The sequence below is a fragment of the Erinaceus europaeus genome, chromosome 9 (assembly GCF_950295315.1).
Source record: "Erinaceus europaeus chromosome 9, mEriEur2.1, whole genome shotgun sequence".
Lineage (NCBI taxonomy): Eukaryota > Metazoa > Chordata > Mammalia > Eulipotyphla > Erinaceidae > Erinaceus > Erinaceus europaeus.
The window spans coordinates 64,644,836-64,672,237 of record NC_080170.1 but is presented as its reverse complement, the minus strand read 5'-3'; the positions used below and the strand labels follow the sequence as shown (position 1 = coordinate 64,672,237).

The following is a 27,402-nucleotide window of genomic DNA, read 5'->3' as shown; positions in this document are numbered from 1 at the left end:
ATTCTTTGTGCTTTGTTTTGCTTTGTTTTTACTGATGAATTTAACCCAACTCCCAGACATAAGAAGGTTCAAAATTCATATTCAGAGAGGTAAAGGCAAACCTCCACTGACAGATGGAGCACAGTTCAGCATCCAGGTTTAATCCTATCAGGCCGATTCCTGTATGGCCATCTGGATAATCCGGCACACACATTCAGGCCCTGTTAAAAATACGATTCCAGCCAAGATTAACGTCACAGATTTTCCACTAGACTTGCTCAGATTTGACTTTATGATTTTCCAGGCCCAAGAAGATTGCTTTCAAATAAAGACTTGAGTATTCCTTGAGGAAACAGTTCGGTGGCACATATACATATACATACACATACACATACACATACACATTTACATTTACATATACATATACTTGAAAATTATTTCTCCCTTTCAAAATGCTAGGCTTACCTTTTGGAAAAGTGATTTTCATTTCCCTTTTTTCCCTGGCCTAAGTATCTAAAACTTCTTATAACAAGATAACCAGGAGTACTGATCTCAGAAAGAATACTGTGCAGTGAAATTTTTCCTGTCCAGAAGAATAAGGATTACTTAGTTATCATATAATCATAGGCAAGTGAATTTACTGTGCTTGCCACAAATATCACAGTAGGACCCATGAATAATTCATTTTGAGGGTTCCCACTCCTCACATGAGGATTTTTCCCTATCAGCTGGGGTGTGACTCATGATCATGAAATGAGAGTCAAGAAGAAAAAAGAGAAAGAAAGAAAACTTCACAGCAGTGGTTGTCAGGGGCTTCTCTGGGATTAAAACTTTGTCTTCTTTCTTTCTTTCTCTCTTTCTTTCTTTTAGATTTAATCATGAGGTGACAAATATCACCTCCTCACTTCCTGTATGAGTGTTTACCCAAGTGTTTTCCACCAACAGTGTTTGCAAAGCACAAAACAATGCTGTGTGGGGTGTCACTAAATCCAAGAGATCCCAACAAGTCCTTCAAGTGCAATTTCAGAGCTACAGATACATCAAGATGTCAGGCTTGAGCTCCATGGTGGCAGGATTGGTGGTTCCTCTAGTGTGGCCTGCACATCCTTTTGTGTCTTAGCTGGACAGACTCAGAAACCCAGACTGTTCCTAAGGCCAGGGATTCTGGCCCTTGTCTGGCTTTGTCACTGGATCTACCAGTTGTTGAGGAATTTGGCTAATTTGGAAGAGAAGAAGAAAGCTGCAAAATAAACAGGAAGTCAATACAATTTGGGCTTGTTCTATATTTAGTGGGTGGCATAGTTTAGACCTGAGCTATTGTACAAGTTTAGCTACACCTCACTGTCCCTGCTAGGCTCACTCTACCTTCTTTCATAGAGCCACATTTCCATCTAGTGACTTGGGAGTTTTTCCTTTCCTGTGAAACCCATAATGTTGTCAGAACAAAGGGCCCTCTTGCCAAATGAAGTCACTCTGGAAGCAGGGCTGAAAAGCCACTTGAAATTTTTGATGGATGTCCTTCTTGTAATATTTAATAGATTTAATTGCATCTGGTGTTGAAATGAAATGAGTGGGTTGCATTTCTCTCCAAAGTGACAAACACACACAGACCCCTTTGCATATGTAATGTATCCACTCTGCTCCATCTTCTGGAGATCTGCCTGTGGAAGGGCCAATAAATGCAGACCAATAACACAACCGGGCAGAATAAAAATCCCAATACACAATAAAATGCTTAACTGCAGAAAAAGCAATTGTTGGATAAAAAGCAGAGGAAGATAGAAATCAACAAAGCAGTTCCTGGTAAAGTGAGGGAGTGCCTCGTGTTTTTTTTTTTTCTGTCCAAGTAAAGCTGTGAATTTCAAATATGGCAATGCCTGCACTCTACCAGTCCAGCTACCTCTCCTTAGCTAGAGCTTTCCGTTCTAAAGGTAAAGCTTCAGCAAGGTGAGGCCTGGCTTGGGGAGTCCAGTATAGATACGAGCCTTGCTCAGGATGGAACTGTGTCAGCCAGTCTTCCCTCTGTCCTCCTTCCTGTCCAGTGATGATTACAGGATAGTGCCGCTGCTGCTGTTGGCCTGTGAGCAGTCAGGAGAGCTGTCTTCAGGAGAAAGCAATGCTGCAGGCTTAGCAGGAAGAGCAGATAGGTGTGTGCTGAGCCCAGCTTGTGCCTGTGGGCGGGTACTTGGATCCCCACTGACAAAATTGTTGCAGCCACAACCCCACCCAAATCACACCAGAGTGCAGACTTGACAGGTTTTCTGGGACCTCAGGGGTTCTGCAGAATGAGCTGAGCTCATTCATTTCACCTGCTCTCAACAACTGGGGACAGGGTCCAGGTGGTGGTACACTCAGTTGAACACACATGTTACAGTGTGCAAGGATTTGGGTTCCAGTCCTGGTCCCCACCGACAAGAGGGAAGCTCCATGAGTAGTGAAGGTTAATTTCCTTATTTTTGTGTATTTGTATATGTATATATTCCTACCAGGTTTATTGCTGGGGTCAGTACTTATACCACTCCACAGCTCTCAGCAACCATTTCTCCCTTCCCCCCCTTTATTTGATAGGACAGATGAATCAAGAGGGGAGGAAGAGATAGAGAGACACCTGCAGGCCTGTTTCACCTCTCCTAAAGTTTCTCCACATAGGTAGGGATCAAGGGCTTGAACCTGGGTCCTTGTACTTGGTAAACTACCACCCAGCCCCAATTTTGCTGTTAAACATGTACCAGAGGCTGAAGGACCTCTCTTTTTCCCTCCTTATTATTAACCCCCCCCCCCACACACACACACACACACACTTCTCCCCATGACCATTGTTCAGGAGCAAATTGGAAATCTGGTAATTAGGGCCTGACTCCCGGTGTCGTCTTAGCGTCCTAAGCCAAAGTTCAACGCCCTGAAATGAAATTTAAACCAATTAATCTGTTAGATTTGTATCGCTGGCCCGTGTTTTCTCAGTGATTCCCCCAGCACGCGGCCTTTGATCAGCCGCCTGCAGACGCTCTGGTGTACAGTGCTGGGAGTGCCATTAGCGGGGTCCTCGTAAAACAATCAGAGCAGAGCAGCCCTCAAACAGGCAGGGCAGAGTAATATTTAATAAAAGCACACACATAATCTCCAGAATTAGCATTTTGTGCCTCGCAGTACCTTGGGGAGAAGGGCTTTTATTTGTGGAGTGATCATTATTATAACAAAGAAGAGCTACCTAATAATTTCCACTTTAACTCTGCAATATGCCACGAGCGTTTCAGAGCCATTATGCTAAACTGTGGTGGGGGAGTCATCTGCTTGTCATCCTCTGAGGAAGGCACATCTCCACCGTGGTGCCTGCTGGGGGTGGGGGGAGTAGGGGGGTGGGGGGTGGGAGAGGAAGTAAAACCATATCAGCCACTACATCCAAACTTGTTTCCAGTGGGAACAGGAGTCATGACTTAGTTTGCTCTCTGTGCAGACAGATGCCTGGAGTTTGGAAATGCAGGAGTAAGGAAGAAAGACTATTTCATTGATTCAATCTACATGTGCTGGTAACAAATGATTCTGTAATCAAATCACCTCTCTCTCCGCCCCTAGATTATTTTCTTGGAGAGAGAATTGTATCAATTATTACACTGCAGGGCTATACTGAACTCTTGGGTAAAACATGTCAACTTAAAAAAATTCATTTATTTTTATTTTGTTGAATAGACAGAGAGAAATTGAGAGGGAAAGGGGAGAAAGGGAGAGAGAGAGAGAGAGAGAGAGAGACACTTGCATCCCTGCTTCACTACTCATAAAGCTTCCCCCCTGCAGGTGGGGACCAGGGGCTTGCACTTGGGTCTTTGTGCACTGTAATATGTGCACTCAGCTAGGGCACCACCACTACCCTGCTCCCAGTGTGTCTCCTCCTAAGTTCACTGACTGCATCCACGGTGACAGTAGTGTCTCTCTGAGAAGTCTAAGAAATAGCACACCTGGGTAGTGCACCTGCTTTGTTTTGCCATGTTTCAGTTGGGTTCTGGGGGCCACAACTCCCACTGTATTGAAGGAAGGAAGCTACAGTGCTGTGCTCTGTTCTGTCTCACTCTTTTGGTATATACCTCTTTCTCTCTCTCTCTCTCTCTCCTCTCTCTCTCTCTCTCTCTCTCTTTCTGTCTGTCTGTCTCTGTCTCTCTCTGTCTGAAAAAGCCAGTCCAGAATGGTAAAACACTAGTTAAAAAAATGAACAAATTAATTACAATCAAATTAAAACAAAAGTTTTTCTGGACATCTGAGTGAAAGACAACAAATTCCTGGCTACTTTAGATGTTCTGGGATTTTTTCAGAGAAAACTTAGCAGAAAGGAGAGGGCAAGGGAGCCTCAAGGTCAGTTGGTACAGAAAGCCAGAGGTGGTGTTTTCTTTAATTTTTTTAATTAGTATAAAGTTGTTTCAAAACATAACCTTCATGACTGGCAAAATAGTTTACCCTGCTGGTGCACCTGTTTTGCCCAGCACATGCCTGTACACACACACACACACACACACACACACACACACACACACACACACACACACACACAGGCTCATGTATCATTAAAAAAAATCAGGATCATAACACTATTCCTTATTCTGTAAGTTGTCTTTTCCACTTACTTACTAGCATATTCCCATTTCTTCCCATATCAGTTTGTAGATTTCCCCCCTCCATATTCTAATGACAGTCCCAACATTAGTGTTGATGTGCTGTAATGTCTGTAAGCACTCCCTCATTGAGTTGTTGGGCATCACCTGGATGCCTGTCATCTGGAGCACATTCACAGCTCTTCTCTAGTCTTCCCTTGGTCTGATGAGTATGAAGCATTTGCATGATTAAAAGATTAGGCCATGCAGGGCAGGCACTTGTGTTGAGTCACCTGTGAGTGAATAGCTGCCACCATTAGTTGGGGCCTGTGCCATCTAATGCCATCCTTCAGTGTCCTGCCACATCTGATTTCTGCCCAGTCCTGAGTGACAGAACTCCTTGTAGCTCTGAGCCCCAGAGCTGCTGTGTTCATCTGTCTTTCTTGCCTTGCCCTAAAGGGATCTGTTGGTCTGCTAAAGACTTCCCTTGGACCTGACCTACTAGCCTGAGCATGGTGTTTTCTACCTTGTGTAGTTAACATTTTAGAGCTTCATTGGGAATTCCATGTACCAAGTGCTAGTGGTACTCTCTCTTTGTCTTTCTCTCAGTGAGGGGCCCATAGTTCCTGAACATGTTTTCCAAACTATCAAGAGGGAAAGTACTACTAAGCCCAGCCAGAAAGTCCTCCTAAGCTGGATGAGACCCTCTGCTCTTTAGGGACACTCCTAGAAACTTTGAGGGCTGAATTTCATGAGATGCACCTCATTCAGCTGTTGTGAGAATGGCATATCTAACTCCAAACAGGTTATGGAAAGTGTAGAGTTAAGAGGCAGGATGGATAAGGGTTGCTTCTTAGACTCCTTCCTTCAAGACATCTCCAAAAAGCCCTGAAACATGGTGTCATGTGTTGCCTCCTTACCAGGTCATTTCAGCAGGACTAATAGTTGTTCTTTCCTCTCATTAGTTGATGTGATGCTACTTTCCCCAGGAAACATCTAAAATTACACACATTGGTGTCTTGTATCAGGCGGAAGGGTTCAGGGCCTGGAACATATCTGCAAAAGAGGGTGTAGAATGGGTTGAATTGCTATGTAGAAAACTGAGAAATGTTACGTGTGTACAAACTACTGTATTTTACTGTTGACTGTAAGCCATTAATCCCCCAATAGATAATTTATTTTCTACATGTATACACACACGTACTTACATATATGGACTGTCTCCCACACACAGCAAATGGAAAGAGAGGGGAAGAGTCACTCCTAAACTCAGAGATCTGTGCTGTAGCCACTTCTTTATTGCAGGAAAGCCACTCTGTGATTCTCTGCCTCGTTGTGTATGATGATGAGAAAACCTAGGGGAGATAGGATTTATCTGAAGAAATAGTTGTGTGTAACTGAAAAAGTAAGTTAAAACAAGTGAAAAGTTCCCAAGCTAACACATAGACTCCAGACTGCTGTGTGGAGTGTGAAGGTAGTCACAGGCTCACAGCATTCCTGTTGCCACTGGGCTCCACAGTGACATCAGACTGGGCTCATCAAGACCAGCCTCTTCTTTTCCAAGAGGCACCTAAATAAACTGAGTTAGAAGGAACAATTAAGATTTCTGAGACATTAACTAGAGTCCCCCCCCCCACAACTGCTTATCTTTAGAGAGTTTTATATAGTTGTGAAATGTAGTTTATTTCTCTTCTAAATTGCCTGGGCTCATCCATCATCTTCTACCATATGGCGGGGAATGTTCAATCATGCACTTGAATGTTTTTACATCTAAGGAAAACAATTCCTTTCAGAGAAAAAGTTCTAAAGTCTTTTGATTGATACGTGGTTCATAGCCTGGATGTGGGTTAAAGATTGGACCAGGATTTCCAAGTCACGAGTCATTTACATTTCCTTGATGAATTATTTTGTTTGGGGGAGAAAGTGGGAGAGGAAAGGCTTCAGAGCCTCCTGGCCATGGTGGTAGATGCATTGTTGAGGCCAGCCTGGATGAAATGTTTAGTTTGGGTATTTCCACATTTCTCTGTGCAGTTTTATAAGCTGAATCTGAATCACAATCATCTGCCCTCTGCTTGCTTATGTGGTGACATTTGAGCAGATCTCCTACTGGACAGGGCTTAATATTTTCTTTATTTCTTGCAAAAGTGCCAGGATAACATTTTGCCAAGTTTGACAAAGTCCAGTCTCTTTCTCTCTCTCTCTCTTTTTTAATTTTGGCCATTTTTTATCCCCCTTAAAAATTAAATGGTGCTCACATTGGCTTTGGCTCTTGGAAAGTCAGTCTTGGACACTTCATAAAGTTTTTATTGAAGAGGAGGCTCTTGTTATTTCTCTTCACACACCTCCCTCACTGTAGGATTGTGCTTTGCTTTGGTTCATAGGAGGACTGGTGAGGACCAGCACGAGGATATTGTGGTGTTAGACATCTGTGGTGGCACAAGAAAGGCAGAAGGTACCCTCTGAGAGGTTCCAAAGACACAGTCCTAAGGTGACATGAGCACCCAGTGGTTGCTTTAAACGTGTTACCTGCCCACTGGGCAGATGCCCCCAGCCCCTTTAGAGCCATGCCCACAAACCATGTTTTTCCCACCCCGATGGGGAAGGGGAAAGAAGAGCAGTGTGAAATTTTAAGAATGTCAGCTGTATTCATTGATGCTTGGGAATGACAACAAAGCACACAGGGCATGGGACTCTGTGGCCCAGCCCTGACTAGGCCACTTGTGTAAGTCCCCCCTGAGTGACCTCTGTGTCTTCCATCTAGAAAATAGGAGGTGTGACTTTGCTTAAGCTAAAGCGTCTGTCAGTTTATCCACACTGCCTGCAGAGGCCTGTGACATAAGTCCATCCCTGCTCCTGCATCCCCTCCTTCTTCCCTCTCATTGGGTAGACCCAGGTATTATAAGCATCTCTGGGTTCTCTCTCTCTCTCTCTCTCTCTCCCCCTCTCTCTTTCTTCCTTCCTTTGTTTCTTTCTTTCTTAATGAGAGAGATGGAGACAGAGAAATAGGGGCAGGGAGAAAGAGATAGATAGATAGATAGATAGATAGATAGATAGATAGATAGATAGATAGATAGGGAGAGAGAGGCACTTCAAGAACAGAGCACTGCTCAGCTCTGGCTTACGATGGTGCTGGGGGTTGAACCTGGGACCCAAGAGCCTCAAGTATGAAAGTCTTTCACAGCCCTCCAGGTTGTATTTAAGGAGGTCTGTTTAATTCACAAAGCACATCTGAGTGGTCTGCAGCATATCCTGAAAAATTGCACCTCTTCCTTTGAACCATTAACATTTTAGAAATCAAATTTTGCTCCTGTGTTCTCTCTCATGAGATCCCAGGCTTGCAAAAGATGGAGGTCAAGAGCCACAAACCCTAGTAGTGACAAGGAAGAGAGAGCAGTGCACACATCTGGAAAGAGGGGGACCTGATCCCTTGGGTTTTCAGGCCTTCACGCAGCTGGGAGAACCCCTGAGATCTCGAGGCTGTTGGTGAAAAGATGAAAAGCTTTTCTTTTTCTGTTTTCTCAATCCTCCCGTCACTAAGGCTGGATTCTAATGGCTGACTTCTTCTCTTTTTCATGTGTGTTGAAAAGCAGCTACTCCCTGTATCAAAGCCATCAGCCCCAGTGAAGGCTGGACCACAGGCGGCGCCACGGTGATCATCATTGGGGACAACTTCTTTGATGGGCTGCAGGTCATCTTCGGCACCATGCTGGTCTGGAGTGAGGTAGGTGTTGTCTGCTCATCCACAGCTAATCACTCACTAGCTCTGGCTGTTACACTCAGGTTGCTAATGGATGGTGTAGAATGGGAGGGTGCAGCCTCAGGAAGCCAGCTCCAGTCCCCTGCAGGCCAGGAGACAAGGGCTGTTGCTTGGGGTTCCCTGGGGCCAGTAGTCCTCTGGCTGGAAGCATAAGAGAGCTTTTGAGCTGAGACTTGTCCTGTTGGGTTCACCATGGTGTGGAGGTACTCTGAGATGTTAGGGTTTAAGGAGGAGGCAAAGAGTCAGGTACTGTGTGGGGATGCCCCACTGAAGCTCCAGGAAGGGAGGAGTCTGACAGCATGTGTCACTAGAGGCAGCTCTGTGTCCTGTCCCCACACAGAGGTCCTGTCCCCACACGGAGGAAAGTGATGCTTCGGTGCAGGTGTGTCTTGCCCTAGTGGGAGATTCTTCATGGAGACAGAAGGATCTGCCAGGGGCACTCAGAATCCTGAGCCTTTGGCAGCTATGCCCACATGAAGTGGAAGAGCTCCCTCTTCAAGTGCTTGGGGAGCCTCCCCACCAGCACTGCAGCCCCCACTGGCATGTCCTGCAGGGCCCAGCTCAGCCTTAGAGCACACATCCCCACTATGGATATCTTTGGCCTGTGGGATCTGAGTCCCCTTTTTCACTTCAGCAGCATTTAGAATAAAAACTAAATCTTCACCTTAGACCTAATCTACCTTCCTCTGCCCCCATACACATCCCAGCCCCCTACTTTAAAAATTCTCATCAGAATCATTGAACTTGAGTGAGAATCCCTGCAGGAAGGCAGCATGCTGAGATCTTATGGAGGCCACCATCCTTCCTCTACACCACCAGGCAAATACATTTAGCATGTCTCTCACGTCTCTATCTTTGATGAGGAGGCTGAGGCTTAGAGATAGACAGCCAGAGCCCATGGGGTTCAGAGTCAAGGGTGGCCATGAAGACACAAAGTATTAGGCTGGTCTTTGAGTATGTTTATCTCTCTGGAGCAGAGCCCATTCTCCTATTTTTCCTGCCTGTTCTGTGCTGCCCACAGCCATATCCACCCCCAGCCCCCACCTGTCTGGCTGTGCTGCCTTTTTGTCACCTTTGTAGTGACATGCACCTGGCCAGAGGGTCCAAGTTCCCAGAAAGTTGCACCAGAGACTTGGTGCCCCAGAGAGCTGCCTAGGGTGGAGCAGCCCAGACAGAACACCCCTGCCACAACCCCACCCCATGATTTTCATCATTGCAAGGGGCTTTACCACTCCCAGTTGATGTTCAGATAGGGATATGGAAAGGGATAGGGAGAGATAGAGACAGATACAGAGACAAAGACAGATATAGAGAGCAGCACCAAAGCTTCCTCTAGTGTGGTAGGGGCTGGTATTAAATCTGAATTTTACACAAAGCAATATAGGCACACTGTTCCAGTGAGCCATTGATACTTTGCCAGCCCAGCCTCTCTTTCTCCAATGAACCTCTGGAGTGTGAGGTTAGAAGCAGTACACAATGGAGGCTTTGCTGCCTGTCTGGTGCCTCTGGACCTGCAGGAAAAAGCAGCCCACAGAGGACAGCCTTTCCATGTCTCAGGGACCCCACCTTTCACCCCTCCTAGCCCTACTTCTGTGGCTCCTTTAGGACACAGGAGAGGGTAAGAATGAGTATTACATGGACTCCTTGCCCCATGTCAGTTCAAGCATAGCCTGGGAATGAGGAGGTTTGGCCGAAGCTTCCTTTTAAACCTATGCCCTTCATACAAGCAGGCACTCCACTAGGTGCAGAGTAAGGGCTTGGGGTTATCAGATTAGCCAGCAAGACACCTCTAGCATGGGCCCAGACAAATGTCCTGCTTCATCTTTCCTCCCTCCCTTCCCCCATCTTCTTTCCCTCTTTTGGTGCAAGTTAATGGGCATTAAATTCTGACTTGGTGGATTCAAACCGCTTTAAAGAACCTGCTCCTATTCAACAAAATCTAATGCAGGTTGTGAGTAGCAAACATAAAGCCATGGCTCTGGCTCCCTCCCTCATCTCCCTTTCACCACAGTTGCCTCTCAGCTTCCAGAAGCTTCTCATAGTGGAGTTGGGCAGGTCCAGCCAGGAGAAGAGGGTGGGAACACCTGCTCTTTCTCAGTCACCTTCCCCATCTGTGATTATCACCAATCAACTGTGACCTTTTACTAGTAGAAACCTATCATATTGTCTGCCCCACCACTATTTGAATAGATATTTAAAAAATATTATTAATTTTGTTATAATGAGAGAAGTCTGCATGGAGGGAAAGATAAAGAGAGAAGGAGAAACCAGAGCACTGCTCAGCTCTGGCTTGTGCTGGTGCTTGGGATTGAATCTAGGACCTGAGTCTCAGGCATGAAAATCTTCTGCATGATCAGTATGCTGTCTACTCCACCCGAGTCAATACTTATCTGAAATAAGTCTTGTGTAGCACTAGCACTTGGGTGTCTGAATGGAAAACTTCCAACAACAAGCAGAAAAAGGTTTACCAAGGTTAACCTTTGTTGTTGTTGCTTATAATAGAAACTGTATAGTTAGGTTGTTTTATAGGGCAGCCAGCAGAATTTTCTCTCCTTTTTTAGTTCAGTTAGAAGATTTAGCTTGGCTCCAAGTTAATCCACTATATGACCATGAGAAGGAATGCACGTTTACTAAGGGTTTGCCATGTGTAAGTATTTTCTGAGTACTGTTTATCACACCACCTCCACTCTGTGTTAGATGCTCTTCTTATTCACACGTCTTGGATGATTCTGTCGTATCAGAGATGCTATGAACGTCACATAGACAGCCCTGAGATCTGAGCTGTTTTTTTTAAATTATTATTTAACAAAGGAATTAAAAGCATAGGTTATATATGAGGGAAGCTTCATGAACTATGGAACAGACCTGCAGATGCAGATGTCTCTCCTTCTCTCTCTCTATCTCTCTGTGTATTTCACCCAACATTAATGAAAATGAGGAGAAAATGACCACTAGAAGAGCCATCATGCAGGCACCAAGCCCCAGTTACAAACCTGGTAGAAAAATTAAGCAAATAAACACACAGTTAACCAGATAGCAAGTAAAATCTTGAAAGGTAGAGCAAAGAGGAAGAGCAGAGAAAAAGAAATAAAAATACAGGCATAGTCAGTCAACAGTATGAGCAGAAGAATCATTAATAGCAATAGTAGTGGTAGTAACGGTGGTTATTGGTTTCAGTCAAATATAGGTAAGTGCCTTTTATGTGTGGAGAGGCAAACAAAGCCAATCAATCAGAGGCAATTTCTTCAGGCTTCCATTCAAGTCAGCCTTGAGCCCTAAAGGGAAGATAGCTCAGGAAAAAAAAATACTATAGAAAGACAGATTATGATTGACAGGAGCTAACAGCATCAAGCATTTACTCCCTGCTGGTACTATACCAAGTATTTGGTATAGCTCTCATGGGAGTTTCACTTTGTTTTCATGATTTTACTAACGAGGAATTTGTTTTTTATTGGAAGAGAGGAGTTGAATCTGTTGGTCAGTTATCAGGATGGGAATTTGAACCCCGACACTCCAACTGCAGAGCTTATGTAACTGTACATAATTTATTTACTTCATATATGACACAGAGTTTCACATGAGAGACAAGTGAAGGGAAGAGGTCAGGGAACCACTCAGGTACATGCAACATTAGAAATTAAATGGGGAGTTTCATGCATGCAAGTCCTGCACTCAACCAGCTAAGCTATCTCCCAGGCTCCATGCTAAGTCACATGTTCATGATTTAGATTTGAGCAAACCCCACATCAGACCTAAGTGTCACAACTACTGTCTACATGGTTATCCTGCACTGGGTTTCCCCTCACAGCTACTGTCACCTTCCAAGGCCAGCAGACTTGACATATAGAGGATGGAGAGGCTGGAGGGACTGCTGCATCTGCTGGTTGTTGGGGTTGGTGGTTAGGTATGAAAGACTGTGCCTCACTCTGGGGAACAGCAGCCTCTGTCTTTACCCACCTAAATTAACACATTGGGGCCTCCCCTCTAGAGTGGGGTCCCTGCTTATCCAAAGTCTACATCCCCCAGCCACGAGGAGCCATGCCCCTTCTCAGATGGAGCACTTCTAATTTTAAGTCCATATTTATCACCTCTCCTCCATTTCCTCACCCTTTAGCCTAGAGCTCTCCAGGAGCAGGCTGGCGGGCCAGGGCAAGCAGATAACGTTTCTGATTAGAAGCTGATGTTATTATTTGGAGTCTTTTTTTAGCCAGGGGATTTTTTTTTTTTTTTTTTTAAAGATCCAGAGCAAATAGGGCTGGCTTAATTTCCCATCTTGGCTCTTCCTCTACCAGTCCAATCTTCTGCAAATGAGTAGTTCAGTTTAGCTCACTGATTGTCCCCCAAAGGCTTGAGGGAAAACAAGGTGCTCCTCCCATCCTTCTAACCCTTGGGTGCCCTCTGTGAGCTTGGAGGTGAACAGTGTGACTTTATTTCACCATCTTTGCTGCCCTTCCTTATTGTTGTTGTGTTTTTTTTTTTTCCTTTCCCATTTCGACTTTCTCTCTGTTTAGAGCGAAAATTATTTTGTGGATGTTCTTTAAGTTCTTTTTTCAACTTTAACCCTCCCCCCCCAAAAAAAAAAAAAGACTAGGAATAAATATCTTCCCAGTGTTTTAGGTATTGACCCAGGGAAAACTCAGGTTTGATGTGTGCCAGTGTTTAATGTGACTAGGTTTTTTTGTTCTTGGCCAGAGAAGCCCTTTGTTCCTTTCGTCTGTCCATCAACATACGATCAGGTGGAGGGCTCCTGCTCCTTGTATAGAGAGCTGGGTGTTACTTCACCAGCTCTTTCTGGGTTCTTCTCCCTTTGGACTAAGCACTGGCTATCTTGTCTTCTGGATGTTTTACACTGGGATGAGTTGGGATGTGGTTGAATTAGACTGTATGGGAACTGGCGTTTTGTTTGCAAAGACGGCTTGCTCTTATGCAGCCAATTTGAGAGCTTCTGTTTGTATAACCCAGTTTCAGGTGTGCATCTTATAATGCCAGAGAGAGCTGTGGTCAGGAGTCAGCTGTTGTGCTGTTATAATGCTCTCCCCCCACATCCTCTTCTGCATGGATGGGTCTCTGTGCTGGGCATCTCTGGCCCCCACCTTCCCTTAATCAACAAAACACTGGAGAGTTTATACAGCTTATGATATCTAGGTGGCCTGTAAGGGAAGCATGGTAGTTGGGTTGGCGTGGAGCAGAGGGGTACAGGGAGCTGAAGTGTCATTCTCAGGTCTAAGTCACATGGAGGCAACAGGGCACAAGGAGCCAGCTGGAAGACCTGGGTGTTTCCTTCTATTTCCTGCTCAGAAGATCGTGATTTCACTCAGTGTGGGTCTGGCCCTCAGTTCCCCTATTTGGAAATAAGTGACTGGTCAAACACCCTTTGAAATCAGCTGCAACTCAAACAATCCCTTTGCATTTTATCTTATTTATTTATTTATTATTGTCACCAGGGTTATCTCTAGGGCTTTGGGCTTGGTGCCTGCACAACAAATCCATAGCTCCTAGTGGCCATCCCCCCAATTTTTTTAAAATTAAAAAAATCTTCTTTTGATAGGACAGAGAGAAACTGAGAGGGGAGGGGGAAAAAAGAGAGACAGAAAAAAGACACTAGCAGACCTGCTTCACCACTCATAAAGTGTCCCACCTGGAGGTGGGGGAGTAGGGGCTCAAACCTGGGTCCTTCTGAATGATTATGTGTGCACTTGACCAGTGTGCCACCACCTGGCCTGCAATTCCTTTTGTGTGTAATTTACTCAACTGAGAATCCACTCTCAAAGAAATAGGAGAGTGATGACAGGTGGGAAGTAGCATCTTTGCCTTCATTATTTTTGTTTTTAAATACTTTTTTCCTTCTTTCTTTTCTTCTTTCTTTCTTTCTTCCTTCATTCCTTTCTTTCTTTCTTTCTTTCTTTCTTTTTCTTTCTTTTTTTATATAGAGACAGAAAGGCAGAATGACCACATCACCAAAGCTTCTTCCAGTGCAGTGGGGGTTGGGCTTGATCACATACAAGGCTAAGCAGTACACTATCCAAATGAGCTATTTTGCCTGCCTCTTGTATTTGTTTTTAAAACACCCTTGTCTGTGAAAGGATTCTTTGAGCTCCATCAAAACAGTTTAATTAGCTGCAAAATTCGATTTCCTCATTGATACATCTTCAGTCAATATTTTTCCTGTCTTCACTCCAGATTTTGGTATTTGATATATAAGTCTGAGTCTTACACTACAGTGTTACTCTAATTAATTCTCCAGAGAGTTCTGTGGACTATACTAGTTCTTTGGAATATCCATAGTTATGTTCTGGGAGATGAAGAAGGAGTTTCTCTCCATAAGTTTGGGAAATAACGAGTCAAATAAATGTAGCTGGTCATTGTTCTAGGACTTGGCAGAGTTTTTGAGGTGCTGCCAAGCAGGGTGAGTGCCTGAGCCATATCTCAAACTTCAATGACTATAGAACTCTTCCACTTGGTGGGGTCACCTTGGGAAAAGTACACTGACAATGGCCAGAGCCCACCTGGAGTCCCTGTTAATGAAGCAAAGCGCTAGAATCCATTTCTGAAGCTCCTGGACTGAGATGAATGTGAGAATAACCCTCTGAGATATGTGCAGGGCATTACTCAGATCAGGAGAGGAATGCTTGGAGACATTATTCTTGATCACTCCAAGGCTTTGAAGGGAATTTCTCTCGAGGTTTGCATCTGGTTCCAGTCAGAGCACACTTGGCATGAGATGCCAGGCAAGTCTGTAGGACAGAGATATTTAAAGATTGCTGGGGCCACTTAGCTCAGCCAGGGGGTGGGGGGAACTAGAGCCTCAGAGCTGCATGGACGAGTCAGCATCAAGAGGGCGGCACACTGCAGTTTTATCCAAATGAATGTTTCCTTCAGCTGCATGTTCAGAGACAGTGAAACATCTGTAGGGGACCCATGGGTGGCTCTAGTGGGAAATAGGGCATTGTGGGGATTGAGAAACCACTTTTTTTCTCATTGAATTCCAAAAGTGGAACACAAAGTTTATTTCATTAATCGAGGAAGCAGTGGTTCACACCCTACCCACCACTAAGTATGCTACCCTCTCCCTCCATCACTGTCTATTGCACCTCTAAACTTAGCTCTTACCTGTACCCTACCTCTGTAAGCTCACTTCTTAGTTCAGAACACAAGGGCTTGTCTACGTATTTGCTTTCTGGCTTTGTTTCTTATTCTTCATGATGAGTGAGATCAACTGGCTTCTACCTTTCTTCTGTTGTAGTTCACTTAGCACCATTTCAACTTTGTAGCTGGGCCCTCATAAAGGATGTGTATGTATCAAACAGGGGTGTGTATGTATCTTTTTGAATTGGGTGTTTATATTCTTCAGATCTAGATGCCTAGATGTAGAGTTGCTAGATCATATAGCAAGACTCATTTTCTCCTCCTCCTGTTCCTATCCCTCCTCTTCCTCCTCCTCTTTCCTATCTCTGTCTTCCATGCTCATTTGTATACATAACTCTGAGAAAGGACTGTAAATAAAAAAATAGTATCATTTTCTTTGCGAAATTCAGGAATGAATGACCACAGTTCACATCTAGCCCTCTCCCAACACCTCCCCAGCCTTCTTGCCCAACTTCATGTCAAAGTATAACCTCAACTTGAATTGAAGAAAAAGAGCTAGGTTGGTGAAATACTGGGTTGTCAGAAAAGTCATGACATATGTTTCTGTTTTTTTATGAAAAAAATGCATCATGACTTTTCTGACAATACAATAGTTCACTTGGATAGAGTGCTGCTTTGTCAACTGCTAGACTTAGGTTCAAGCTGGCCCCCACCACATTGAAGAAAGTGGTTTCTCTCTCTCCTTCTTTTTCTTTCTCATCTCTCTGTCTCTATCTAAAAAGAAGAAAAAGAGCACTTTCAATCCATTGTATTAAACCTTGAACATGACTTTTGAAGAGCACCTTTCAAGCCCAAGTTACTTCATGGCAGAGTCATTTCTAAATGAGCCAGAATGTCTTTTTAAAATAGTCTAATGGTCTTTTAGCTGTAGCTGCATGGTTTAAACCATGCTCTCTTGACTCCTCAAATTGCTTGTGTCTATATTTTTATTTTTAATGACAGAGGTACTTGTAGTCTACTCTCCATGTTGATGACAGTGAGACAGTTAAAAAAGACATTGCTACCACACTTTCAATTGGCTGCTTTCCTTCCATCTGGGAGATGCACCTCTGTGCTCCTAACTTGAACTAAAAAAATGTGGGATGCATTTTTTAATGTTAACATGAATCAGAGGCAGCTTTCACACCTGGATACTGCAGCCATGTGACTGTTAGGCAGCAAATGGTTCCTTGGCAAGTGTTCCCTGTGTTTCACTCCACGTCTGTGCTCTATGCTGATGGCCAGGGAGGCTCCCTGTGGTCTGGTCTCATCCTTCCTCCTCATGTTGGCCTCCATGGCTCCTTCTTCCCTCAGCCATAGCTCTCTTTCTTTTTCAGGATTCCAGTATGTTACTTCCCATATACACTACACACACATATTCTGTTGGGGTGTGTTAATGACTTATTGTGCAATTATTTATACCTAGACACATGCTCCACCATCCTAGGTTTCCCTCCCTCATCATATACCAGGACCCCAGTGCCCCTTTATCCCAGCCCTTCTCCTCCTTCCCCAGAGGCCATTGCTTTGGTGCAACATACCACACCACAAATGTTCTATAGTTTCCCTTACTGTCTTTATTTCTTAAGTTCCAACTATGAGTGGGATCACTGGGTATTGGTCCTTTCTTTTTCTAGCTTATCTCACTCAAGTCCTTATGCTTGCAGGTCCTGATCAAGATAGGTCAGCAGAGATGCAGAGGAGATTCCAGATCCCAGTCATTTTCAGTAACTAGCTGCATCTTGCACCCAGGTCCAGAGTTGGGGGGGCTAGCATTTTCTGCATTCTGGTCTGCCTGGTGCCACTCCTCCTTCCACAAGGCTATTCTCTCCTTTCTGTACCTGTATCCACCCTTCTTTCAAGGCTCAGGTGAATAAATGCTGCTTTCAGCTGTGAGACCACACCTGACAGAGTGACCTTGTCCTTCTCTTTCTGTATTTTTCCATGGCCTTATATGTACCACACTCTGTTTCTTGTAACTCTCTGCCTTTGATGACTGCAATCAATACATGACTCCCCACCCTGCCACCCCTGCCTGAGGGCAGCTCACATGCTCAGCTCAGTGTGGTCTCCAGCCATGTGTGACACAGAGCCTCTGAATGGCAGGAACATTAGTGAGATTGTGATGGATGACACTGCTTACCCTAACTCCCTTCCTTCCTTCCTTCCTTCCTTCCTTCTTTCCTTCCCTCCTTCCCTCCTTCCCTCCTTCCCTCCTTCCCTTCCATCCTTCTCTCTTAGTAGCAACCACTGCACTCAGTGTGATTTTTATGAATCGGTGGCAGATAGAGTGCAGTTCAGATTAATGCAGATGTGGATGGTGTATGGTATTTCGATACATTTACTGTGCAGCAAAAATATACATGAATATCTTAGCATAAATCTGATGGCCATAGGAGAGGATCACATAGTAATAAAACGAAGTCTTTATAATTTATCATGGGCATTTGACCAACTTGTCCTTACCACAGGTCTAACTGGACAGCTGGGCCACTCTCATGTTCCATCTCTTCCTGGATTATGAGACTGAAGGCCAGAGAAGTTGAATGACTTTCCAAAGTTTCCCACAATAGCTGATTTGCAATTTTGAACTTGAACCCAAATCTACAAGCCTCTTTTTATGTTTCTTTCTTTTTATTCATTTATTTAGATATTATCTTTATTTGATAGAGACTGCCAGAAATTGAGAGGAAAGAGAAGATAGAGACAGAGAGACACCTGCACCTTCACCTGATTCACTGCTGGTGAAGCTTTCCCCCTGCAGGTGGGGACCAGGGGCTCAAACATGGGTCCTTGCACATTGAAACGTGGGCACTCAACCAGGTGCTCCACCACTCAGCCCCTCACAATCACCTCTTAATCATTTCACAATAATTTATTTTGAGATGGGCAAGGAAATGGGTTCAAAACCCTGGTTTCCACCTACAGGGCCAGAAGCTTCATGAGAAGTTGAAGCAGTGCTGCTGGAGTCTCTCTTTCTCTTTCTTCCTCTCTCTCCCTATCCCCATTCAATTTTCTCTGTCTGTATCAAATGAATAAATAAAAAGATTGAAGCTTTTTTCCACAGAAATAGAGAAATAGACTCGGGGGAGAGAGAGAGAATGAAGAGAGACCACAGCACCAAAACTCCCTTCAGTGCAGTGGAGGCCAGGCTCAAACCTGCGCTGCACACATGGCAAAGTAGTGTATTATCCAAGTGAGCTATTTCACTGGCCCTCATTTAAGAATTCATTGAAAAAAGAGTGGCAACAGCATGTGGATTCTCCAGAATTCAGTATGAAAAGCAGTAATTAAAGGAGGGGGACAGCCAAACTATATAACATGGAGGACTTTGGGAGTAACCCACGTCCTGTTTTCCTGGGTTCAGGACAAATCAGAAGGCACAAACTGGAGGCAAGTTGTTAGCAGCAACAGGCCCAGTGATAGCCTAAGTGACAGCTTAATGTCCCCGGCAGACATGGAGAGCTTCAACAACAGAGGCAGAGTGTTAATCCAATGGCACATTAATGATGGCTTTTAAAGACAGTGGCACTGACTCACACCCAAAGAGTACACTGGAAATACCCAGCCCTGTGTGCCTGCCCAGAGAGACTCACCTTTGAAAGAGTGTGTCTTCACTTTCCTGTGGACCTCATTTCCATAAGGAAGGGACAATGCTGAGCAAGAAATTTTTTTCCACTTTTTTTCTACTTTCTTTTTTTTTTTTAATTTAAGAAAGGATTGATTAACAAAACCATAGGGTAGGAGGGGTACAACTCCACACAATTCCCACCACCCAATCTCCATAACCCACCCCATCCCCTGACTTATCTCTCTGGGAGCATGGACCCAGGGTCATTGAAGATTGCAGAAGGTAGAAGGTCTGGCTTCTGTAATTGCTTCCCTGCTGAACATGGGCATTGACTGGTCGGTCCATACTCCCAGTCTGCCTCTCTCTTTCCCTAGTAGGTTGTGTCTCTGGGGAAGCTGAGCTCCAGGACACATTGGTGGGGTCTTCAATCCAGGGAAGCCTGGCCAGCATCCTGGTGACATCTGGAACCTGGTGATTGAAAAGAGAGTTAACATACGAAGCCAAACAAATTGTTGAGCAATCATGGACCCAAAGCTTGGAATAGTGGAGAGGAAGTGTTAGGGAGGTACTCACTGCAAACTCTAGTGTACTTCTGCTTTCAGGTATATATTTTGCAGTAGTTTATGGATACGTGTGAACATAAGCTCTCTCTCACAGAAACTGGTGTATATCTAGGTTATGGGACTTTGTTAGAAAGTGAACTACCTGAGATGAAATTAGAGTGTACTATAAAAGGAAAGGTCTCACCCGAGTAATGAAACTGAAGGGTTGTCATTCCACACGTGAAGTCTCTGGACACAGTCTGAGGTGAAGCATGTTGAGGTGGCAATCATTGCGTTGGTTAGGTTGTGATCAGCGGATGCAATATTATTTGGTATGGATTGGGACAGGCATATGGGAAAGTGGGCCCTATCCAAGGGTTCCAGGAATGGGGGAAGTAGGGGCCCTATAGTGGAGATGTGAGGTTCCTGCTGTCTTAGGGTTCAAAAAGACAATCAATAGTTAATGTTATCATCACGTTATTGGTAATTGGGTTAACTTTGAAAAGTCCTTTTGTTATGGTTTGCTGTACAGTATCCAGTATCTTGTATATAGCTGTGCTATTGGTTGCTTCTGATCTACTTGGTCCAGGCTTTTGAGAGAGTCCGCATATCAAATACACAGCCTATATATTAAAAAGATTCAGTCTGTGTTTTAAAAAACTTCGAGACATACAATTAATTTTCCCCCTCTCATATTAATTAACTAGTGATTTATATGACTACATTTTACTAGGAGTGTACATAAATACCATTCCCACCACCAAAAGACTGTGACCCATCTCTCCCACCCACTCCCACCACCCAATGGCCCAGGAAGCTACATGTCTACCCCTCACCACAGGGTTTTTACTTTGGTGCCCTACTTACAATTTGGTCAGGTCCTGCTTTTAGTTTCCCTTTCAGATCTTCTTAGTCAACTTCTGTTGATGAGTGGGATCATCCCATACTCATCTTTATCCTTCTGACTTAGCTCACTTAACATAATTCCTTCTAGCTCTGTCCAAGATGGGTCAGAGAAGGTGGGTTCATTGTTCTTGATAGCTGCATAGTATTCCATTGTGTATATATACCACAGCTTTCTCAGCCACTCATCTGTTGTTGGGCACCTGGGTTGCTTCCAGGTTTTAGTTATTATGAATTGTGCTGCTTCTACTTCTAGCGTTTGCCCTTCGTCTGTAGCCAGTCAACAGCGTCAGATTGAGCCTGATGTCTGCTTGTTTCTGGCTTTGAAAGTGACTGGGATCCATGTGGATTCAGTCGGCTAGGAAGGATCGTCAGTTTCCCCAATAAATGGGTACTCACGGGATGCACCAAGAGAAGGTCGATCCAATGCATCCCATGAACATAGGAGTACACACCTCTTTTTGGTTGGGTGTTATGGAGTCCTTGGGTTATAACCGCAGGAGAGGAATTACTGGATCATATGGAAGGTCCATGTCTAGCCTTCTGAGAGTTTTCCAGACTGCTGTCCACAGAGGCTGGGCCAATTTACATTCCCACCAGCAATGTAAAAGGGTTCCTCTGTCCCCACATCCTCTCCAGCATTTGTTGCTGCTGTCCTTTTTGATGTATGCCATTCTTACAGGAGTGAGGTGGTATCTTAGTGTTGTCTTAATTTGCATTTCTCTGACATTTTTTAATATCTGGGCATATAGTCGTGTATGCAATGTACAGATGTGAAAGATGCTACCCAAAATATCCTAGAATTTTTCTCCCTCATTTGTTCATCTGTTATGGTTTTTGATATTTCTGGTCTTTCTTTTCTAAAAGATATATTTTATATTTTATTTTAATGAGAGAGAGCTAGGGATTGAACCTGGGGCCTGGGAACTTCAGGCATGACAGTCTTTTTGCAGAGCCTTCATGCTGTCTCCCCTATTCCAGCTTCTGCTGCTGCTGCTTTTTCATTGTTGTCTTTTCTTCCTCCTTCTCCTCCTTTAGTGATTAAAACCCTAACAGTCTTTTGGTAGAAAGAGAGTTCCTTCCCTGTTAGCCCATCTGCCTGTCTTCTGGCACTTAACACTTTTCTCTCCTATTTCCACAGGCTAAGCGTCTGCCCTGCCAACCACTGGCTTGAATAACAAGCACCCAGCTCTCCCCTAGATGTCTCTGGCTTCCCTTGTTGTTTTTTATAATTTAGTTTACAGACCAATAAGAGGCAATCCAGAGACCCTGGCCAGGCCAGAGTAGGGGATGCTGCTGCTTCTCATCTGGTTTAGGAAAACAAGGCCAGAGAAAGAGGTCACGTGTGGGTGGTGTGGGACCTTAGGGGCTGGTCTGGTGGGGTCTCATCCCCCTCCTTGTGGAATTCTCTGGACTTCAGGAACTTATATGCAGCTTTCCAGATCCCAGATGGTCAGGATGGGATCCAGTCTTTAATGGGGCCCGACTGGCACACAGTTTACACCCTGGGAAGAGAGCTAGAGAGAGTTTATTTAAAAAATAAATTACCAAAAAGTAAACCAATCCATCACCCCCACAAAAGCCAAAGGTAGTGGAAGTCAACTGTATCAATTTTTGACATTCTCCCCCAAATCTGTTATTTTGAAAGATGAGCTTGTTGCTCTTTTGCTTTGTTTATCACAGTTTACCACATTGATTGAAGGACCCGGTTAGTGTCTCATCAGGAGAATTGGCCATATTTTCTTGGTGAATGCTTAATGAGACTGCCAGGAAGCATGTGGGACAAAGTCAAAAGGGTCATTCATTTATTTTTCTAGTTAAGAGAGTTTTGAATGGGGTGACACTGATTACTTCTCCCTCTCTCTCTCTCTCTCTCTCTCTCATAGATTCCTAAGGGATTTTAAAGAATCTTTATTGTGGTAGAGCTGGGGGGTGGTGCACCTGGTAGGGTGCATATGTTACCATGTGCAAGGACTTGGACTCAGGCCCCCAGTACCTACCTTCAGGGGAAGCTTCATGAGCAGTGAAGCAGGCCCACAGGCCTCTCTCTTTCTGTCTCCTCCTTCCTTCTCAATTTCTGCCCTATCAAATGAAAAAAAAAAAAAAAGAAAAGAAAAAAAAAACAGCTGCTGGGATTGGGAATTGTGGTGCAGGCATCTAATCCCAGAGGTAAACCCTTAATGTCAACATATGTGTGTTCTTTTATTTTTGTTTTATTTTAATATTCATCCATCCATCCATCCATCCATCCATCCATCCATCCATCCATCCATCCATTCATTCATGTTAGGAGCCAGGGTCTTATGCATGCAAGGTTTCACTCTTCAGTGGCTATGGTTTTCATTCAAGTAGAGAGAGAAAAGGGAGCTACCCCACAGAACTGCTCCTGCTCCCAGTACCATGTGGTAACAGAGCTCAAACCTGGTGGGTTTGCATATAACATAGCAGGCGCCCTACCTATAAGCTATATACTCTTACCCTGTATCTGTGCTTATTATTTTTTTATTAATATTTCTTGTCATCACTGGGTCTTCCCTGATCAGAATCTTTTCAGATAGAATGGGATGGGGATGGGGTGTGGGGATGGAAACACAGGAACCATGGCACCAAAACTTCCTCTAATACAGTAGGGCCTGTGCTTGAACCTGTGTTCTTGTGCATGGCAAAGCAGAACACTATACAGCTGCTCCCCCCCTTGTTACTTGCTAAGTACTACTTTCTTACCTTCAAAAAAAATATCATCTTATGCCTTCTCATTGGAGTTACAACTTTAGAAATCCTCTCTTTCTTTTCCACCTAAATGTGAGCATCTCAGTGCTGAGCCAGTGAGCTGGTTGATTTTAAGATTTTAGTTAATGAGTGGAGTGTATTCCCAGGCTCAGAGCAGTGGACTCTCATGGACAGAAATTACAATGCTTACTAAAGTGAAACACCCATTAGACACCCAGTATAATTTACAAGCACTATTATCCCAGAAATATTTGAAGGAGGACCTGTATGTAAATCCCCAACTATGAGGACTGCACAGGAGAAAGGTGTTTGGGAAGCTCTTCATGACTCAGAGCAGAAGACAGTGCTTGGGGTGAGACATGTGTCTCAGGCATTTGACAAAGGGCGGAGGAGAGAGTGCATGGCTGGGCTCTCACACAAACTGGATTTCAGTAGTAGATCATTTAAGCTAAGCAGAACAAGGATGTGAGGCCAGTGTGTGGCTTTTCAGGCCTCCAGAGGCCTCCTCTCCACCATGTGGAAAAGCCAAGTGGGGAAGGAATCCTGAGTGGGTCCTGATAATCTAAAGAGTGTATGTGTGTGTGTGTGTGTGTGTGTGTGTGTGTACGTGGGGGGGATAGGGGCTGGTGGAGAATGTCCAAGTAGGAAGAGAACATTTAGAATGTAATTACAACATAGCTAGGGAGATAGCTTAGCTGATAGGGCATGGGACTTGCATGTCTGAAGCTCCTGGTTTGATTCCCCATACCACAAGTACCAGAGTATTTCTCTAGGTCCTTTTCTTTGGAAATGTGTTTTCTTCGGCACAATCTGCTCCCAGTAGTTCCCAAAATATATATTTTAATGTGAATATAATGTTATGTAATGGTTTAAGAGATGGAAACAACCTAAACAGAAGAAAAAGAGTAGCAAAGAGCCGGCAGAGTTCCCATTTCTGTGTGTGTTTAATCAACATGACTAAAGAGAAAAATCAAGAAGGGGAAAAATGAAGGTGACCCCAGGCTTTCCATACTGAATGCCTCCAAGGATACCATTCCCTTGACTAGAAGTGGGGACACAGAGGTGAGAGATCTGCCTGTGAGCAGGAAGACTATCACTTACCTTGGGTCCTGTGAGGTGAGGTGGTACTAGGACATGCTTGGTGAGATTCTGCTGCTCATCAGAGTTTGATGCCTGGCCACTGAGGGCCACAGGTGTCTGTCAGTGGGGCAGAGGACTGAACCAGTGTGTGAACTCACACAATGTCAGGAAAGTGTAAAGTCGGAAGTGGGAAAGCAGAACTTGTGAAATGGCTTCAGTGAGCAAACCACAGCAAGAAAAAGTCAGCAAGTGTGGAATATAGGAACCAAAGAGTAAAAGAAGTATCCTGGAAACTGTTCATCCAAAGGAAGAAAATGGTTTTTCTTCCTAGTGTTTCCAGTTGCATTAGTTCACAGGCTTGACCTGTCACTTTTCCTGTCTGGAGTACACATTGCACTGGATGGGCTTTGAGGGAGAGAGAATGTGAGCATGCTCTGGTCAGCCACAAGGTAGTGACAGTCTTGGGTTAGTGTTATGGAAGTGAAGTAAGTGGAGAGGAGACATCAAGCAGGAAGAAAGCCATGTCAGACACTGCCAAGTTTTGAAAGGATATTAATTTTTAGTGTACTTTGGCTCATTTGTGATTTGATAATGTTTAGCCAAGAGAGTGACTGTTTTTCTAGTCATCTAGAATATGATTTTTCAAACTTTGGTGGGGGGCTGTAGCCCCTGGAAATCAACTGGATTTGACACTGATATTAAGGAGAACTGAATTGCACAGTGAGCTTTGCTTCCCCTTTAATCTTACATTAAGGGAGACCATCTCAGTTGAGACAAATAAGGCTGTGACATCTAATTCTAGTTAATTTCCATTCTCAGTAAGCTTCAGGTTGTTAAAGGAGCCTAGAGTTTAGCAGAACTGTACTAACTTTAAGACTTTTCCCCACAAAACTTATTTGATCAGGGGATGCTAGTTTTCTACTTGTGGTGGTAATATCAGTTTCCTTTTAAAGTACTTTTTAAACAGAAAGGCAATTGTTCTAAACAGTAAAGAAAATAGATGAAGTATCTAACTGTGTAGGTGAAGTGTAGAGACATGGCCAAACTGACAAAGTGATGGGGACTGGAAGCACCAAGTTATATTATAACTCTTCCTTCTCCTGTGATCATATGGTCTGCCCATGTTGGGACAGTGTGGGGTGTTTCTGAGACCTGCAGGTCTTGGCTTCTGTTATTTCCAGATCTAGACTTTGTCTTTTTCCAAAGGTGTTGGGCCAAGTTTTGAAGCCATGAGCCTTGCCTAGACTATTGTGTCTCTAGCTTTGAAGATGAGAACTTTCAATTTTAAAAGGATCACTAGTACTTTTTTCCAGCAACAGGCTGAATGATTCTGTAAGCAGTCAGCAAATAAGCACAAGTGTTCAGACTGATAGAAATTAGGCAAAGTTATTTCCCTGTCAGCCAGCAGCACCTCAGTTCAGGCTAGAGACTATGCCCAAATGAACACTTATAGCAAAGGAAACAGCAGACTCCTTCTCTTAAGATGATTAATAGCCAGCCTCATTTGCATGGGACAGTTATTTTAGGAAGGAATCTCTACATTATCTAGGGCTACTGATTAAGACTGAAAATGAAATTGTAAATGAAAATTTGGTTGAATTTCCTGAGCCTGGAGCTTCATCAAGCCAGGACCACACTCTCTGCCAGTAGCTTCATTGCAGCAATGGCTGACTAATTCACAAAAACCCATGGATTTTGTTCCTCAATGAAGCAGCTCCTGAGTAAGAAGTCTTCGGGTTTGTACCTAAAAACACTCCTCCATTCATTTTTTAAAAAATATTTAGTTATTTATTCCTTTTTGTTGCCCTTGCTTTTTTATTGTTGTAGTTATTATTAATGTTGTTACTGATGTTGTTGTTGTTGGATAGGACAGAGAGGAGGGAAAGACAGGGGGAAAGATAGACACCTGCAGACCTGCTTCACAGCCTGTGAAGCGACTCCCCTGCAGGTGGGGAGCCGGGGGCTCAAACCAGGATCCTTATGCAGGTCTTTGCGCTTTGATCCACCTGCGCTTAACCTGCTGCACTACCGCCCAACTCCCCACTCCTCCATTCTTTTCACTAATATCTTTCAACCTTTTCCAAGTGTAATTTCCCTGAGTAAAGGGAGGACAGGAGTATTTTCAAAATAGCAGAAATCTCTAATTTTCACTGTGAGTGAATGTTATTCTATCTTCTAAGAAACTCTTAAAAGCAGAAACTGGCCACTTATTTACAGTAAAACACTTTGGTGACTTCCACATCATAGCCACAACCAAGGATCAGCACTGGGTGCAAGAATGATGGATGTGGTATGGGAAGAGGAAAACACACATAGTCACTGGAGCTGCAAAACCTGAGTTGGTTGCAATCATTAGTGCATTTCCATTTGAACAATTCTACACAGCTAGTGATTGAATGGAAAGATTTGTCCTTGTCATTTTCTGTTTTAAATAGTATCTTTTGCTTTAAAGAGAGTGACCTTGCAGAAGCCACTTAACTATTTTAAGCTTCCGTTTTTACAACTGAATTAAGAATGAATGACAATATAGTCATTTTTCCAAATACATTAGTGTTTAGATGTCCAGCCTTCAACACTGTAGCCTTTCTCACTGAGCTGCTCTAAAAATACTAATTTCCAATATTGTAATCATGTGATCAGAACAGGAGAGCTGAAACATAAACTTGATTTTGTAACATCATCTCTTATTGGTCTCTCTAGCCTGAGTCCTCCTGTTCTTTACATAAGAGTAAACCTGACTTCCTGGGTTCCATGCTTACAAATCAGAAGAGTCCTTTACAAGGTTGCAAAGAACATCCAGATGAAAAGGGAAGGGACAAGGAAAGTGAATAAAATAGAAGTATTTTAAGAATCAGAATTCTGGGGGTCGGGTGGTAGTGCAGAGGGTGAAGCACACGTGGCCCAAATCGAAAGGACTAGCAAAGGATCCCAGCTCCCCACCTGCAGGGGAGTCGCTTCACAGGCGGTGAAGCAAGTCTGCAGGTGTCTATCTTTCTCTCCCTCTCTCTGTCTTCCCCTCCTCTCTTGATTTCTCTCTGTTCTATCGAACAACATCAACACCAACAACAACAATAATAACCACAACAAGGCTACAACAAAAAGGGCAACAAAAGGGGAAAAAAATGGCCTTCAGGA

At 43.9% G+C, this 27,402-nt stretch overlaps 1 protein-coding gene and 1 long non-coding RNA gene across 10 annotated transcripts in view; one reads left to right on the top strand and one right to left on the bottom strand.

Moving 5' to 3' along the window:
- LOC132540219 (uncharacterized) overlaps window positions 1–27,402 on the bottom strand; it is a 994,902-nt gene that overhangs the window by 791,786 nt on the left and 175,714 nt on the right. The gene's annotated exons all lie outside the window — the stretch shown is intronic.
- Window positions 1–27,402, top strand: part of EBF1 (EBF transcription factor 1) — a 433,103-nt gene that overhangs the window by 315,429 nt on the left and 90,272 nt on the right. For 5 of the 9 annotated variants that reach the window (XM_060198064.1, XM_060198063.1, XM_060198060.1 and 2 more), the window contains exon 9: window positions 8,147–8,280. In XM_060198064.1, the coding sequence (XP_060054047.1) occupies window positions 8,147–8,280 (134 nt within the window). The remainder of the gene's footprint in view (window positions 1–8,146; window positions 8,281–27,402) is intronic. The other 4 variants (XM_060198065.1, XM_060198062.1, XM_007528650.3 and 1 more) reach the window with 1 other exon arrangement.